General features: G+C 37.2%; 1 protein-coding gene across 1 annotated transcript in view; it reads left to right on the plus strand.

Moving 5' to 3' along the window:
• SEMA3E (semaphorin 3E) overlaps nucleotides 1-15,353 on the plus strand; it is a 128,857-nt gene that overhangs the window by 61,996 nt on the left and 51,508 nt on the right. The window contains exons 2-3 of the mRNA XM_015629456.3: nucleotides 6,645-6,805; nucleotides 14,334-14,393. Coding sequence (XP_015484942.1) covers nucleotides 6,645-6,805; nucleotides 14,334-14,393 — 221 coding nt within the window. The remainder of the gene's footprint in view (nucleotides 1-6,644; nucleotides 6,806-14,333; nucleotides 14,394-15,353) is intronic.

Consider the following 15,353-nt stretch of genomic DNA (forward strand, 5'->3'; position numbering starts at 1 on the left):
AACAAAAATATTTTCTAGGATTTCTTAGGTTCCAGTTCTAGGTTTTTCCAGTATTCTTAGGGGAGAAAAACAGCCAGAAGAGTGTTTTGTCTTGCATACAGATTGAAACTATTCCTGTCTCCCCAAACTGTACCTTTTAATTTCAGAAACTTTTGCCTCTGTAATTTGGACAGACTGACAGGGAAAGATTTTGTTTGAAGCTTTGATTATAATTTAAACCTCATCACTAAATCCAGAACATCTAGATGAAGAGTACCAAATAAGCAAAATTATTCATGGGCTTTTCTGCACCAGCTCCCTTCATGAAGCCAATTACTTTCTCCAAATAAAGCTCGACAGCCAAACTCACCTGCTGTTAAGAGCAAAGGTTGAATCATATGAAAGTAGTTATGGACTAATGGGTTTTTGCTTGTTGTTGCTGGAGTTTGCTTTGTGTCTCCTACCCTGCCAAGTTTCTGAGGCATCTGCCTGGCAGCCACATAGATAAAACCTCATGCCGTGAAAGCTCATACTTCAGTCTCCCCCACAGACTTTTAAACCTATCTCCTACTGATTCATCTTCTCCCAATAAAGCACTAAAATATCTTAAGAACAGTGTTTTAGAATTATAGTGGTATCTTTCAGCATTACTACTACCCTGGATTTTTTAGTTAGTTTACTATTTGCAATTAATTCTTATATTACACTTCTTAGCTCAGATTTTGCTACCAAATCTCATGCTAGAGGATTTACTTTGGCCCACCTCTGGCCAGTTAACTCTGTCCCCTTTTCTGCTTCCCAGCCAGTTCAGTTCCTTGCTGTTTGGCCTGAGTTAATGTAACTTTCCATTACCTGACAATCACTGTCATGACCCTGTAATTAATTGTACAGATTTATATTTGACTGAGGACTGTAAACACAGAAAAGTAAAAATTGTTACTCTTGTATTCAGCAGAATTGAGGTTTTTAGGAGAATTTTACTCTCTATATTTGTTTTCCCTGGGAAGAAATCTTCTGCCTCCTGCTACTAATTTTATAAAGAATATTGCCAGTTAAAGGTCTTGTCAAAAAGATTCAACCACTTGTAAGTTTATATTTTTGTCCTTGTGATGGATGAGTTTTTAGTGTAGCCTCAGATAAATGTTTGCCTTAAAGTACCAGTGTTTTAAAACAGAAGATACATATATTGCCTGGTTTTACAACTGACCTGTAGTTCATAAACTCTGTCACAGATATTTCAGACTCTACCCTATGTCTCTTTTTGTTTTTCCTCATTTTTGTTTCTGTCTCTTTCTTGTCACATCTAAGCAGATTTTGTTATCACTTGTCAGCAATATAGCAAAAAGCTAAAATAATTAAAATTACATAAGGCTCATGAAGTTCTTGTAGAGCTTGTTCCACTGCAGTATCTATATTCCAGGACTATGCCAGTAATTTGAAGCATAAGATGTCATTCAGGTGCTCACATTACCTAGACTTTATATCAGACTTTTACATTATTGATGGGGACAGAAGGCAACCCCTGTCATTAGCTCTTCCTGTAAAGCAGCACTGAAACATCCACCTTATGTGGACTCATTTGTCAGTGCTCTGCATCTGGAAAACATCTTTGCCAGAAGAATGATCTGCAGCATGAAGTAGTGTGGGAGGTGAGACTGAATTTCTGAAGAATTTAAAAGGGGAGCCAAAGATTTTTATGAGGGCAAAAAAGGGCAAAGGCAATAGACTTGTGCAGTTGTGATGATGTAATGCTATGAAGAACAGCAGAGCAGCAGCAGCTTTGTCACTCCCTGAGATAAATAAAAAAGATTAAAAATTTGCAGTGATATTTGTCTATATTCAAGATCCAAAGTTATATATTACTCAAAACCTGCTTAAATTCTGAAAATGTATTATAAATGTAATGTTGCTATAGTCTGGTTGCTGTGGAGCAGCATTGAGATTTTTGCATTTAATTTTCTAAGCATACTTAAGTTATCAATCATTTATATTTAAAATAATTGAAATAAAAATAGTTGGTTTTTTTTTTTCCTAATGGAAGCAATGACTGTTCTAAAATAATCTTAGAAGTTAGAATTATATACTTCTCATTATATTTACCAAGAAATTGCCTATTAGGAATATTATATTATTGTTAGACCACTGTGTAATAGAATCCATTTTGTCAAACAGTATGAATATGTTCACCAAAGTAGATCTGCTATAAGAGATAGTGTGCTAATCAGGATCAGTCTGAATATTTGCTAGCCAGCTCTGTCAGACAGATAGCAAACCATCAGGTTTACTCTCAGCTCTTAAAACAGAAATAAATAAAATTTGTTCTCTTATGAAATGTAATTCAGCAGTCCAGAACTTGCTTTAAAACTTCCACAGGTGAAGTGCCTTATAGGAGTATGTAAATATTGAAGCAGTCTTTCCTTTGTTGAGTAAAATACTGTTTGTACTGCATTATGGTACACATGACCAAAATGGTGTAGGTTTAGTTATGGTCTTGAGTCCTTAGATTAAAATGGCAAAGCATTATAGCGCAAAAGATAACATTTTCTCAAATTCATGGATCAGTACTCCAGAAGATTTATTTTTTACCAAAAGATAAGAGTGGGAAAGGTCTTGTCCTTTTTTTTCTGTCTGCTGAGTACTAGCAATATATTCACCCTGAATAATTCATCCTCTGTGTCTCTGGCTTTTTGCTTCTTTATGCAAGATCTTTACAGAAAACCTGTGCCTTTTTTTTTTTTTTTAATATTTGTTTAAATTTTTTTTTAATTTTTTTTTTTCCCACAGAAATCTATAGAAACTCAGTAAAAGAAAGGGTTCTGCTCAACTAAAACCCTTGGTCACTTCCACATGAGGGAGAAGCCAAGGGTTTCTAGCCCATGTGCTGGAACAGTTTGTATATTTATTAAATATTAAATAATAAATATTTAAATATTTTGTTGGATGGCTTCACCAGGAAATAGAGAACGCATCCATTCTTCCCTACCAATCTAGTAGCTAATAACTTGTGATTAGAACTCTTTATGGAAGGAGAAAAATCAGAATTTCAATCCATTATGAAAAGGAAATTGACATTATGTCAGCTATTCCTCAGGTGACTGATTTAGCCATTAGAATATTTAAAAAATGTTAGGTAGTACTGTATTTTCTCTGGCCAGGTTACTGAAGAAAATTGCACTTTCACCTGATCTTGTAAGTGTGTTAGATGTGCCTAGCAGAAATGTGGACACTAAAACCTAGTATTAGGTAGAGGAACAACCTCTTTTTGGGTTATGCTCAAGTTTAGACATTGTCTAGAAATCGTATTTTTTAATTAAAGGGCATCAGCACGACCAGGAGTGCAACTCTTGACATTTCAAGGAATCTGTATTTACAAGGTGACCCTTTAGAGCAAAGCTTCTTCAAGGTAACTGAAGGTGAAATTTGGGGAAATTTGCCTAAAATTTTGAATCCAAGTTCCTCACCCACAATTGTGTTGTGATTTCAATGATTGAGTGCAGCTCAGCACTGCAAAGTGCAGGGATCTGTGTGTTCAGCTCTGGGTCCACACACAAGAAGGACGTGGACTTGTTTGGAGCAAGTCCAGAGGAGGCCACGAAGACGATCAGAGTACTGAGCACCTCTAGTATAAAGAGCTGAGATAGCTGGGGCTGTTCAGTCTGGAGAAAACTTTAGCAAGACTTCATAGCAGCTTTCAGTATCTAACCAGTACAAGAGAGATGGAGAGGAAGTTTTCACAAGGGCATGTGGCGATAGAGCAAGGGGTAATGCTTCTAAACTGTAAGAGCAAAGGTTGAGGTTAGATGTTAGAAATCTTCTACTGTGAGGGTGTTGAGACACTGACACAGGCTGTCCAAAGAACATGTGGGTCCCCCATCCCTGGAAGTGTTCGAGGCCAGGGAGGACAGGGCTTGGAGAAACCTGGTCTTGGAGAAACTATGACAGGAGGGTTGGAAGCAGATGATCTTTAAGGTCTCTTTCAACCCAAACCATTCCATGATTCTAAGAACTGACTGCACTTGTGTGAGCATGAAAGCTGTGCTGTATGTGGAGGCAGCAGCTTGTGCAGAAGCAGTAGAGCTGCATTCCTGCTGGGCTACACTGAGGCCAACCAGCTTTGCTGAAGGGGCACAGCACAACAAAAATGATGTTCTGCTGCTTCAGAACCCATGTCAAACCACACTGTGGAGAGATCCACTTGCCTGGAAATGGCAGGCTTCTAGAATTGTTTCAGACTCCCAGGTATACCGCTCATTCTCCAGGCATTCAGAAGCTTCTGCAGTCCATTTGCCTGCACTATCCTAATATCTCATGTCTCCTACAACATATGGAAATTCTACCACCTTTCAAAGGATCTACATAATGCTGCTTTTGTGATTCAGTACAAAATTACTCTCTAAACCTGACTGCTTGTTTTTTTCCAGCCCTTTCAGATGTTGGGTTTGCTTCTGTTCTTGTCTCTGCCCCCACAGCAACCCCATGTCTGTGTAGTTTGCTGGACATAGTCTTAGAAACATCTCTTGTTACAAGTTCAATCTTGAAAGATATTTAGTATTCTTAACTTCCATTTAAGACAATAAGATTTGCAGGTGTGCTTTGCAGGACTGAGTCTTACATGAGCACTTACCAGTTTATGTGATTGAGTAGAGAATTGTTCATTAGGAGAACACGAGTCATATCTCTGATCTGTGTAAAGAAATATTGTCTCATTTATGAACAATTTGCCTCCAGGACAACATGAAAATAAATCAGGGAAAGCTACCACAGTAACCTTTTGTTGTTTGTATATAACTGAAATTTAAAACACAATTATTTTCACTCCCAGACTGATTAAAAAATAAATTATATTGAATTATTTAAATTTTTGTAAATAAAAAGTGGCTTTATTTAGGACTAAAAGCGTATTTCTAGCTCTGCTTTCATTTAATTTCTAATCTGTTCAGAAACAAGCAATGTTCTTCCAAAACAGCAATCTGCTCATTTGCTTGGCGAGATCAACCTTTGAAAGTGCCATTTCCACATTGCTGTGCAGCTGTGTGCTGAGTGTATCACTGTCAAAAAATGTGTATCTATCCACTGCTTAGTATGCAATGCTTAGAGAAAAACCTCTCTTGTTCTCTTCATCATGATATTCCTTTCTGTGACTTACTTTTCCTTTTGTTGAGGCCAGTCACACACAGGTACACTATTTAATAGATTCTGCTTGAAGATCACTTGAGAAAGACATCATATGTGAGGCTGAATTTTTACTGTAACTCCTTTGATGTAATTTTTATCTTCATCTAAGGAAACGTGATTACTTTTAAATTCTGTTGACCTGAGCTCAGCCTACCTAGTAAATGAAGCAAAAAATATTTATCCTATTACTAAAATTGCTTATCATCACACACAAAATATAATAATTTAATAATTTTAAATTAATAGAAATGGTGTCAATTTGTTTGGGCTAAATTAATAACCTTTTTGAGCATTACGTTTCTTGCTTCCAGACCATCAGCTGTGGTTTCTATGTTGCTGCCAAAGTGCAGCGTGGACAAATGAACATAACTGCTGGTGTGGCATGTAAGCAGCAGCCTCCAAACTGGATGGGGGCTCATTTGTCTTCTCTAGCTCAGGGACAATCACACTTCTTCCAACATCAGCTTCAAGACCACATCCAAACAATTGAAAAAATTATGCTTATGGAAAACTGTGAGGATAAGCATGTTTAATTACTTTTACCAGGAGTGATTTCTTCAAAATGAAACAATTTACCACAGTACAGACATGAGAACAAACCTAGTTGCTCTCCCCGGTCCAAGCTCTGTCGTTTTTGAGGGAATCCGAGGGTTCTCTCTCAAATGACTCCTTTTGAGGCTTCTCAACAGCAAAATGATTTTCACCCTCTCTGACCTTCTGCAAGCCAGGTTGTGCTCTGCACCACAGTGCAGAGAGATCCCCGTGTTTTGCCTCTTTCTTGCTTCCTGAAGCCTGAATCCAAGTTTCTGCAACATTACCCAGAATGAATTTCCTTTTCTCAGTGGAACTGGCTTTAGCCTGCATCATGTACAGCTAAACCTCAGATTCCCATATCAGATCAGTGCATTTCTTGACAAAAATCAATGTTGGAAAATTATTCATGTGCATTTCACAGATTTCATACAGTTTTCACTGAATTTAGAGGAAATACATTCAGTGAACTGAGGGAAAACAGTGCTAGGCTTAAAACCCACAATGCCATCCTCCTAAAAACAAACCCAGGTAAAAATAGTGTGCACACTGAAAACCTGGAGCTGACATACCTGAAAGACAAGGACACAGTTTCCAGTATTTTTTTTCCAGTTTCCATTAATTAATTCATTTTTTTTCTTTCCATTTGCAGTCATTGTTCTAAGAAGTACTTTTTCCTTTTCAGAAAATGTCCAGGAGAAAACTGATTTTCATCCCTCCCCATCTCATATTTTAGGCACTAAGATTCTGATGCAAAGACTCAGACAAACCTCCTGGAGAACTGGCTTAGTTTGAAAATTGTTCCCACACGTTTCGTGGATCTTTCTTACTCAAAGATTATATGATTAGCTTTTTAATGTCCCATAACTTCTCGCCCAGTTCCCTAGGAAGATATGAAAATGAAGCCGTGAAAGCTAAGCTGTTTGGTATTTATCACGAACACTCTGATTGTATTTCAGAGCTCTGGGATTTAAACAGGACGTCAGTTTTTCGTAGCCCGTTTGGATATCTTGGACTTCATATTATGCTGCTGGATGAGTATCAAGAGCGACTGTTCGTGGGAGGAAGAGACCTCTTGTATTCCCTCAGTTTGGATCGAATCAGCGACAACTACCGAGAGGTGGAGTAAAAAGCCATATATATATATATATATATATATTTATATATAGTCACTTCATGTTGCAACATGTAGCACAAGATATTAGAACTTGCATGACTGAGGTAATGGAGTTTTTGTAGGTGTTTTGTGCATGAACTCTAAAGCCATATTTCTATTTAAGAAAAATACACTAATTACTATTTTTCTCCCTCTTCACCCATAAAGCACACTCTGGATGAAGAGACTTTGGGGTCATATAACTATTTCTCACTGAATTTCAGCATGGTTACAGATGTTTAGAGCACCTCACATTGGTAGACCTCTGATGTCTGTATCTCCACTATACCATTGAGGAGTAAAATCTCCCTGGTGTTTTTGGGGAGTTTCAGAAGAGAAAATGTTAAGGAAAAAAAAAATTAGCATGTAAACTACAAGAAGTTTTCAATAGAAGCATAAACCTTGCAGCTACTTTTTTTTTTAGCCTTCGTTAGAAACTGGATTTTGCATTGGTTTGAGCCAGAGGTGCTATTACATAATGACTGAAAAGTGGCATTTGAAGGCTACTCAGTGGTCTGTGGGAGAAAGGTGGGTTAAGTCATAATCCTCCCAGGGAACTCAGTACATCTCAGAAACCACAAGTGATTGGCAAACTGACAACTGAAGTGGAGAGGTTTGAGTCTGAGCTGATGTGAACATTGGATTCCTTACTCACTTCTGCCCTTGGAAGCTAGAATTGGAAACACACAGTAGCAAGGGGAGCTGGCAGGAGCATTGTTCCATTGTTCAACCATTTTGAATGTGGATAAACGATCTCTTGAAAATTTTCAGTCTTTTTCTTATCTACTGCTTTAAATTTTCCCTATGTATTTTGATGTATTTTCATTGATTTGCAAATTAATAAGTAGAGTAAAAAATGAATAAAATAAAGTCCCTTGGGAGACATATTTTTTGGTGATGTCTATACTGCAATGACCACTGATATTTCAAATTCTTTTCTTTCTGCTCCCTTGCTAAAAGTGATATTCTTCTGTCAGCACTCTGGCCAACTTTACCATAAGTATATTTTCTTATCTCTAAGCTTAATTAGTGTGTTCCACTACTGTGAACAGATATAATATACTTTATTCTTTTTATAAACATTTGGGAATGGCAATTCTAGATAAGGGATATGAATCTACTCAGGAAAGCTATTTGAGAATTTATCTATATTTAAAAAAACCCAAAAAAACCAGAATTTAACTCCTCAGGGAGCAGAGTTACATACTGAGCTTTGCTTCTCAACAGTGAGATATAAGTTAATTTCTTTTTGCTTTTATACAAATTATTAATATCCTGTGACAAGATAGTAGAGCTCAGGGACATGAAAACATTTAGACAGCATTTGTTTCTATAAAATAAACTTTTTCTCCCCACTCTCCTCTTCCTCATTTGGCAATAAATCTGTGAGGAAAGATGACAGGATAGAGCACTTCATGCTTCTGTCCAACCAGCATCCTCCCATCTGGACACACTTGAAGTTCATTGCTCCTCTTCTTGTTTTTAAGTGGAATATCAGCCATGTACTCTGAAACCATGTTCTCTGTTTGGAGACCTCTGCAGAGTACGGCAAATTGATAAAAACTCATCTTGCCTTTTTTTTATGCAAAAGATGAGAAATTGAAATTAATTAAGCTTGGCCTGGCACTTTTAGAAACATGATCTCACTGGGACCTAGCTCCCTTGAATAAAAATGTCATGAGCTTTTTTTCTGGGTTCACTCAGTACAGATCACATTCAGGGATAGTTGGGGAAAGTATGATTGTCCTACAGCTCTATCAGCAAAAGTGTGAAATGAGACATTTCTGTTACAGGAAGTCTTAATTGCTGAGATACATTAGAGAAAGTTCCTGGAGTTGAGAGACTGGTTGATTAATTATTACCAAAGTTCTTAATTAATCTATCTTTAACTCTGTTTTGTTTAGTCTTTGACCTTTTCTTTTAGACTGAAGAGTTTAGCTTGATTAAACTAGAAGTTGCAATCCACTGAAAGTATATGTGTGCAGGCAAGTTCCTGGGTTTTATTCTCTCTCTGGTAACCAGGATGAGTCACTGTCTGCAAAAGAACTGTTTCATGAAGTTTTGGGCAGATTCATATTGGTCTTCATCTTCTGTGACCTAGAAAACAGTTTGTCTTATAATTCATAGTCATCCCTTTCTCAGCAATTTGGACTATGAATATGCTTTCTAAAAACCAAACTTAAACCCATTCCCAACTGGAGATTTATGCCCTTTGCTGTAAAATGACCAAATAATTCAGTTCCAGCCAGAATATTAGAAGTTATCCCAAAGAAAAACAACTAAATGCTGAGTGGACATAAAATGTTTTTGCATTGAGACCTGTTGACTGCCAAAGTAATCCAACATTTCCAAAAAACTTAACTTGTGATGCATATGAGGTATGTCCCCTATAAATCTGTATTTAATAGACTACATGTTTTCTTCAGGTTCAATTCTCTTCAGCTTTCAAATACACTGCAACACTATAAAGGGTAGATTATAGCTTTTTCATGTAAGCTAATGTCTGTCTATGTAAATCTCTACCAAACTATTTTAAACACATTTTATCCTCACCAATTTTCATATACACCAAAAAAAAAATCTAAAAATTGGGGAAAAAAAAACTTCAAGGAAAAATACTACTACTGTCATTCTTGCATTGGTGGGGAAATCCAGACATTTGGGTTGAGCTCTCAACTGTGGCTAAAACCTTTCTTGTCTCCTTTGACAGGGAAAGACTCTCACTTCTCTATTTGTCAAATAATGTTTCTTTTGTGTCTACTTTGCTCTTCGTATCTCTCATTTAATACATGCAGAGTGTATTAGATTCTTGCTTAGAGTATTTAACACATAATGCTATAATTTTTTGAAACAATTACTTAGATGTCTTTTTTCTCTGTGAAGAATGCCCTAAGAGTAGGAAGAATGAGGGAGAATATGAAATGTGAGTATCAGTGTTTATAGAGAATTAGAGCCATATAAGCACTCAAAACCTTGTGCAAAACCACAGCTTTGTAGGCACATTCCACTTAACCTTTGCTTTCCCTAAGAGCTAATTCCCTTTGACACCATCTCTGGAATAAAACCTCATATCTGAGATTTGGTCCAAAGCCTTAAAGGCTTGTAGTGATCTAACAGACTGATAGAGAACTTTCTTTGGTATCTGGTGCCAAATGTGTTTTAAAAAAACCTTTCAGTTCATTGTAATTGGTGCTGGAGAGGATCTTGGTTAGCAGCAACTTGAGCCAGTGCCAGTAGCTCATCACCATTGGTCAAACAGCTCATAGAGAAGGGAGACTTTGTTCCCACTTTTTGTCTCATGTTGGAGTAAAAATAACTGCTCTTCTATTTGCCCACAAATTCCTTACAATAGCTTCTACTTCAAGGGCCTTAGGAAGATCTGAGTCTGAATTGAAACCTTCCCACTCCTGTAAATGGGCTTGTGCAGGCACATTTCAATTGTGCTGTTTCTCACCTAGCATGAGATGGCTCCAGATTCAGTTTTATATTTCTGCTGTAATAAATTATAGAGATCTCATCATATATTTTGGCTCTAGTGAGGCTTTACTTCCCCTCCAGACCTGGCTGAACACAAGTCTGCAAGAGCTTGTGTCTTCTTTGAATACTGTCTAGGAACGTGCAGAAATGCAAACTGAAATAAGAAGCATACAATTTAGTGAGTTTGATTAGCCAGTGGAATAACCTTTCAGGAGGGAAGGAGGCCCTGTATTTGTTGATAAATATATACAATATCCAGTCATCAGCAGATATTTTTAAAGAATTTGTGCTTCAGCCAAGTACAAGTTATCTGTTAATTAAGCAATATTTATCGACTTAAACTGGGGACAGGCTGGTTGAATTGCTTAATTGCCCTGTCACACATTAGAGCTCAGACTAGAACACACAGTAGTCTGTTTTGTCCCAAAGTGCTAAAAAGCTCATATAATTTCTTTAAATCACTTTTCATTATAGATACCATCCTGTTTTTTAAGGCTAGTGGCTAAATGGAGAGGATGTTTAGAGACACTGTTTAACATTCCAGCTCCAGTTAAAGTTTTCCCCATAGCTGTACTGCCTTACAACTCCATTTTTTCCCATGATGAGTATATTTAAAAATATCTTTTCCCTACGGTCCTTTTCCCTTTACATCATCCATATCTGAAGGATGACAATACTGTGGTACAACAGGAGAAAACATCACTAAATAAACAGTTAAAAAATTTAATTCACAGTAATCTGAAGTGGTGAAAAATTTTGAAAAATTATGCTCAAGCCAATAGTTATGTCAAGACTGCAGCCTGGTGGAATGTATGCTAGTGTGATGGTAGCACAGTCTATATACCCAGGGAGATTTCCAAAAATACTTATTGATAGCTTGCCAAATTATTGTAATCCCAGCAGAAAATCAATTAAAAATTAAGGCTGGTAATTGTCACACCTCTAAAACATAAACATCAGGAAATGTAATACATGGCAGGTTAAAGACTGCCATTGCAGCTGATTAATATCTGGATTTTCCTGCAGTGCAAACATATCCTATGTTTTGATAATTTAAAATTTGGTATGATATCTGACATGCAGAGATTTATTTAGTCTCAATTCTAAAATATTCCTGAAAAGAATAAAATCTTAATATTTATATTAAAACTTAAGAAACTTGCAAGAGTTATGTGTTTTAAAAATAATTTCTGGATAGAAAAACTTCTTCAGGAGACATATATCTATTACTAGAGTTATTACTCAGACCCATGTACTTCAGGCAATGAACATGGATTTACCTTAGAAGTGAGTAATTTGCTATGAGCATCTAAGGTCAGTTCCTACACTGCTGAAAAATCTCTGAGTCTGCCCTTCTACTCCCCTCCTTTGAGACCCCAGCTGGAGTACAGTGTCCAGCTCTGGGTTCCCCCGTGTAAGAAAGATGTGAACCTGATAGAGCAGGTCCAGAGGAGGGCCACAAAAATGGTCAGAGGGCTGGAACATCTCTCATAAAGACAGGCTGTAAGAATTGACATTCAGCCTGAAGAAGAGAAAGCTCTAGGGAAACCTTATGCTGGAGTTTCAATTTGTAAAGAGGCCTTATAGGAAAGGCAGAGAGTTTTCTCAGGGCCTGTAGTGACAGGACAAGAGACAGAGATTTTAAATCTACAAGACTGTAGATTTAGCTTAGATACTAGAAAGAACTTAACTATGAAAATGGTGAGACTCTGGTACAGTTTGCCCACAGAAGCTGTGAATGCTCCATCCCTGGAAGTGTTCAAGGTCAGGTTGGATGGGGCTTTGAGCAACATTAACTAGTGAAAGATGTCCCTGACTATAGTAGGTGGTTACACTACCTGGTCTTTAAGGGTCCCTTCCCCCCCAAACCATTCTGCAATTCCATGCTTTATTCTATTTCCCTGTGCCAAGGACCAAATTTATGTAACTCCACTGCAGCTGCTTCTTGACATTCCAGACAAAGCAGGAGCATTAGGTTACCTCTTTGGTTTTTTTCTTTTAATTCTTTATATGTATTTAATTCCATACATCTTAAATGGAAAATCTACATATGAAGTATTTTCAACAGCCCTGGGACTAAGTCTCCAAATACAAAAATAATCACCTACACACATTATATGTAATATCAGGTTACAAAGTCAAGTGTTTTATTCCCTCTGTGGTTTCTCTGTTCCTAACAGCCACCTACACCAGGTGTGGGCAAAAGCTCTCATTTTCGCCTGCTAGTTAGAACATGTATTTGGGAAATGAGAGCTGTGGCTTCATACTTACAGCCTTCAGAGATCACAGAGATCTCATAACTTCTAGGTGTTTTGGGTTAAGGACAGGCTTAACCCAGGCTTCATTCAGTTCCTGGCCAGTGACTGAAATAAATGACTGTGGACCCTGAGTTTTGCAATGAATGAACCAGGAATGGTCTGACCAGGATGACTGGATGAGTGCCTTCATGGGAGTTCAGCAGAGTCCAGGTACCTTTCATCAATGTAGAGACTAGATGGGAGTCGTGTTTGATCACTCATAGATGACATGAGACCACCTGACTGAAAAAGATGTTCTGATTAACTTGGATTTAGATGGTGTGAGACCTAAACACTGCCAGGGCACTGCTGACTCATGCTCAGCTTGTCACTGACCAGGACCCCCAGGTCAGCAGCTGCTCTCCAGTCTCTCCTTCCCTGATCCATACACAGAACTGGGGTTGTACTGTCCCAGGTGCAGGATGCACTTGCCCTTGTAAAACTTGATAGAATTGGTGATTGCCCAGCCCTCTGATTTGTCCTGGTCTCTGCAGTGCCTTGGCCCTCAAGAGAGTCAACAGCTCCTCCCATTTTAGTGTCATTGGCAAATTTACTTAGCATTTCTTTGATTTCCATGTCAAAGTCATTAATGAAGATACTAAAGAGAATTGGGTCTTTTACTTTCAAGCCCTAGGCATCTAGGATTTTATAATTTATCCCCACTTGTCTTGTAATTAAGTTTTCTAATAATTTATCATTTTCTCAGATTAGAATTATTGAATTATTTCAGGAAAACAAAGAGAGTTCAATTCAAAAAAAAAAAAAAAAAAAAAGAAAAAAGCCTAGCAGAAGCATTTAATTTTAAGATGTTTTCCAGACAGAGAAAAAAATTGTGATTGGATTACTGACAAAAATGTCATAATGATGACATCAGTTTTTTGATATTTACTTGGTTTCAGCCAAGCCTGATATCACTGATGTGAACATGTTTTTGTTTTCACTTCTAGATGTTGTAAGAAATTAAGTAATCATTCCAGTATGATCAGTCATTGTTTAATGCAGTTTTCACCCAAACAAATTATGCATCTGGGATGAAACATAAATGCTATACAGTAGGTAGCTGAAGAAAAACGCATTTGTGTAATTTGGCTTCACTCCTAGTGACTGTGAAAGGCCAATCCTATTCCCATAAGGTGAATTGCTGACCCTTCTTAACTTCACTGTAAACCATTTTCCTTCCTAAGTGTCACTTCAAGCAGGAAATCAGGAATTTGAAATTAATAACTATGTTGAAAACAACTGACAGTTTAGCATAAATGTTTCTACTGTATTTATATAAAATGCTCCATACATTAACTTCTTTAAGTTTTGTTTACTACTAATAAGTTTGCTGTCCTACCCTGATCAAGACAGTTATGAAGATCTTTTCTCTCAGGGTAAGCAAGGCTCAGGTGGAACTCACCACAGTATTTCAGTACTTAAGTGTTTAAATGGCATCTCAAAGAGGAAAGAGGCTCTCCCTTCACAAGGAGCCAGGGATGTGGTGGACTTTCTGTCACTGGGGCATTTAAAGATGTCTAGGACAGAGTGATAGAAAATCTCATCCAGGCTCCCATTCCCACCAAAGGCTGAGCCAGATGATCTTTTGAGGTACTTTCCAACCTGGGCTGTTCTATGATTTTGTACTTCTGATCTGAGAATCTTTCACATGAGAAATAGTGGAAAGGCTGGATTACAGTGATCAGACTGTAAATGAAATTTTTTTTTTTCCCCCTCAGATCCATTGGCCTAGTACACCTCTGCAGGCAGAAGAATGCATAATTAAAGGAAGAGATGCTGTAAGTACCACTAATTGCAGATCAAATATACTGTAATTATACCCAGTGGCTGCTCCAAAACAAGGATTCAGACATCCCTAACTTAAGAGAGATTAAAGCATAGATATAAAATGTTGCAGGTTAAAAACATGTAACTACTGTGAACACATAAAATTATTATTTTAATTGCTCTTAAACCAGCTCATAAACAGGCAATGATCACATTTGATCACTTTCTTCTAATTCTTTTTCTGGTCCTATCAAAAGAAGGCATCTTAGTAATTCTCTTTTTGCATTTCTATGTCCTTTTCTTTTTGTACAAAAAGATTATCTTCTCCTTATTCACATTCCAGTTTGCCTTTAAAATTCATTCTATAGAATACATTAAAAAACAGTTATTAATAATTATAAAATATGCTGTAATTTATACTGTCCTATAGATTTCATGTTCTATTAATAAAAATATTCTGTTTTAATGAACCTCAGAACTGTTCTGTTCTTGGGATTCAGTGCCCTGACTGTAATCAGTTCCTAGGAAAAGCTCACTGACACACAGCAGTTGATATCATTGGCAGCACAGGATGAAAGCTCTTCTAGAGGGGAGTTCCCTTTAATTTTGCAGAGCACCAGGTTCATTATCTGCACCTCATAAACACATAGAGAGTGCACCTAATGAATCCCAGCTGATCACAGCTGAGAGAGCTCACACTGAACCAAGGGATCTGAAAATTATGATAGCTTTACATCAACAGTGACAGGAATGTAGGACATGGGAGGGGACATACAAGCCTGCCCCAGAAACACAGCAAACAGCAGCCTCAACAATAACCACCATATATTCCCAATAAATTGGGAATCTATAGAGATTTCTTCTGAATTAAATGATTGAGAACTGTCCACATTAAGGTATTGTAATAAGATTAGACAGTAGTAGTAGTAGTAATAGCAATAATAATAATAGTAATAATAATAATAAAAATA

This window comes from Parus major, chromosome 1A (genome assembly GCF_001522545.3).
Source record: "Parus major isolate Abel chromosome 1A, Parus_major1.1, whole genome shotgun sequence".
In the NCBI taxonomy this organism is placed as follows: Eukaryota; Metazoa; Chordata; class Aves; order Passeriformes; family Paridae; genus Parus; species Parus major.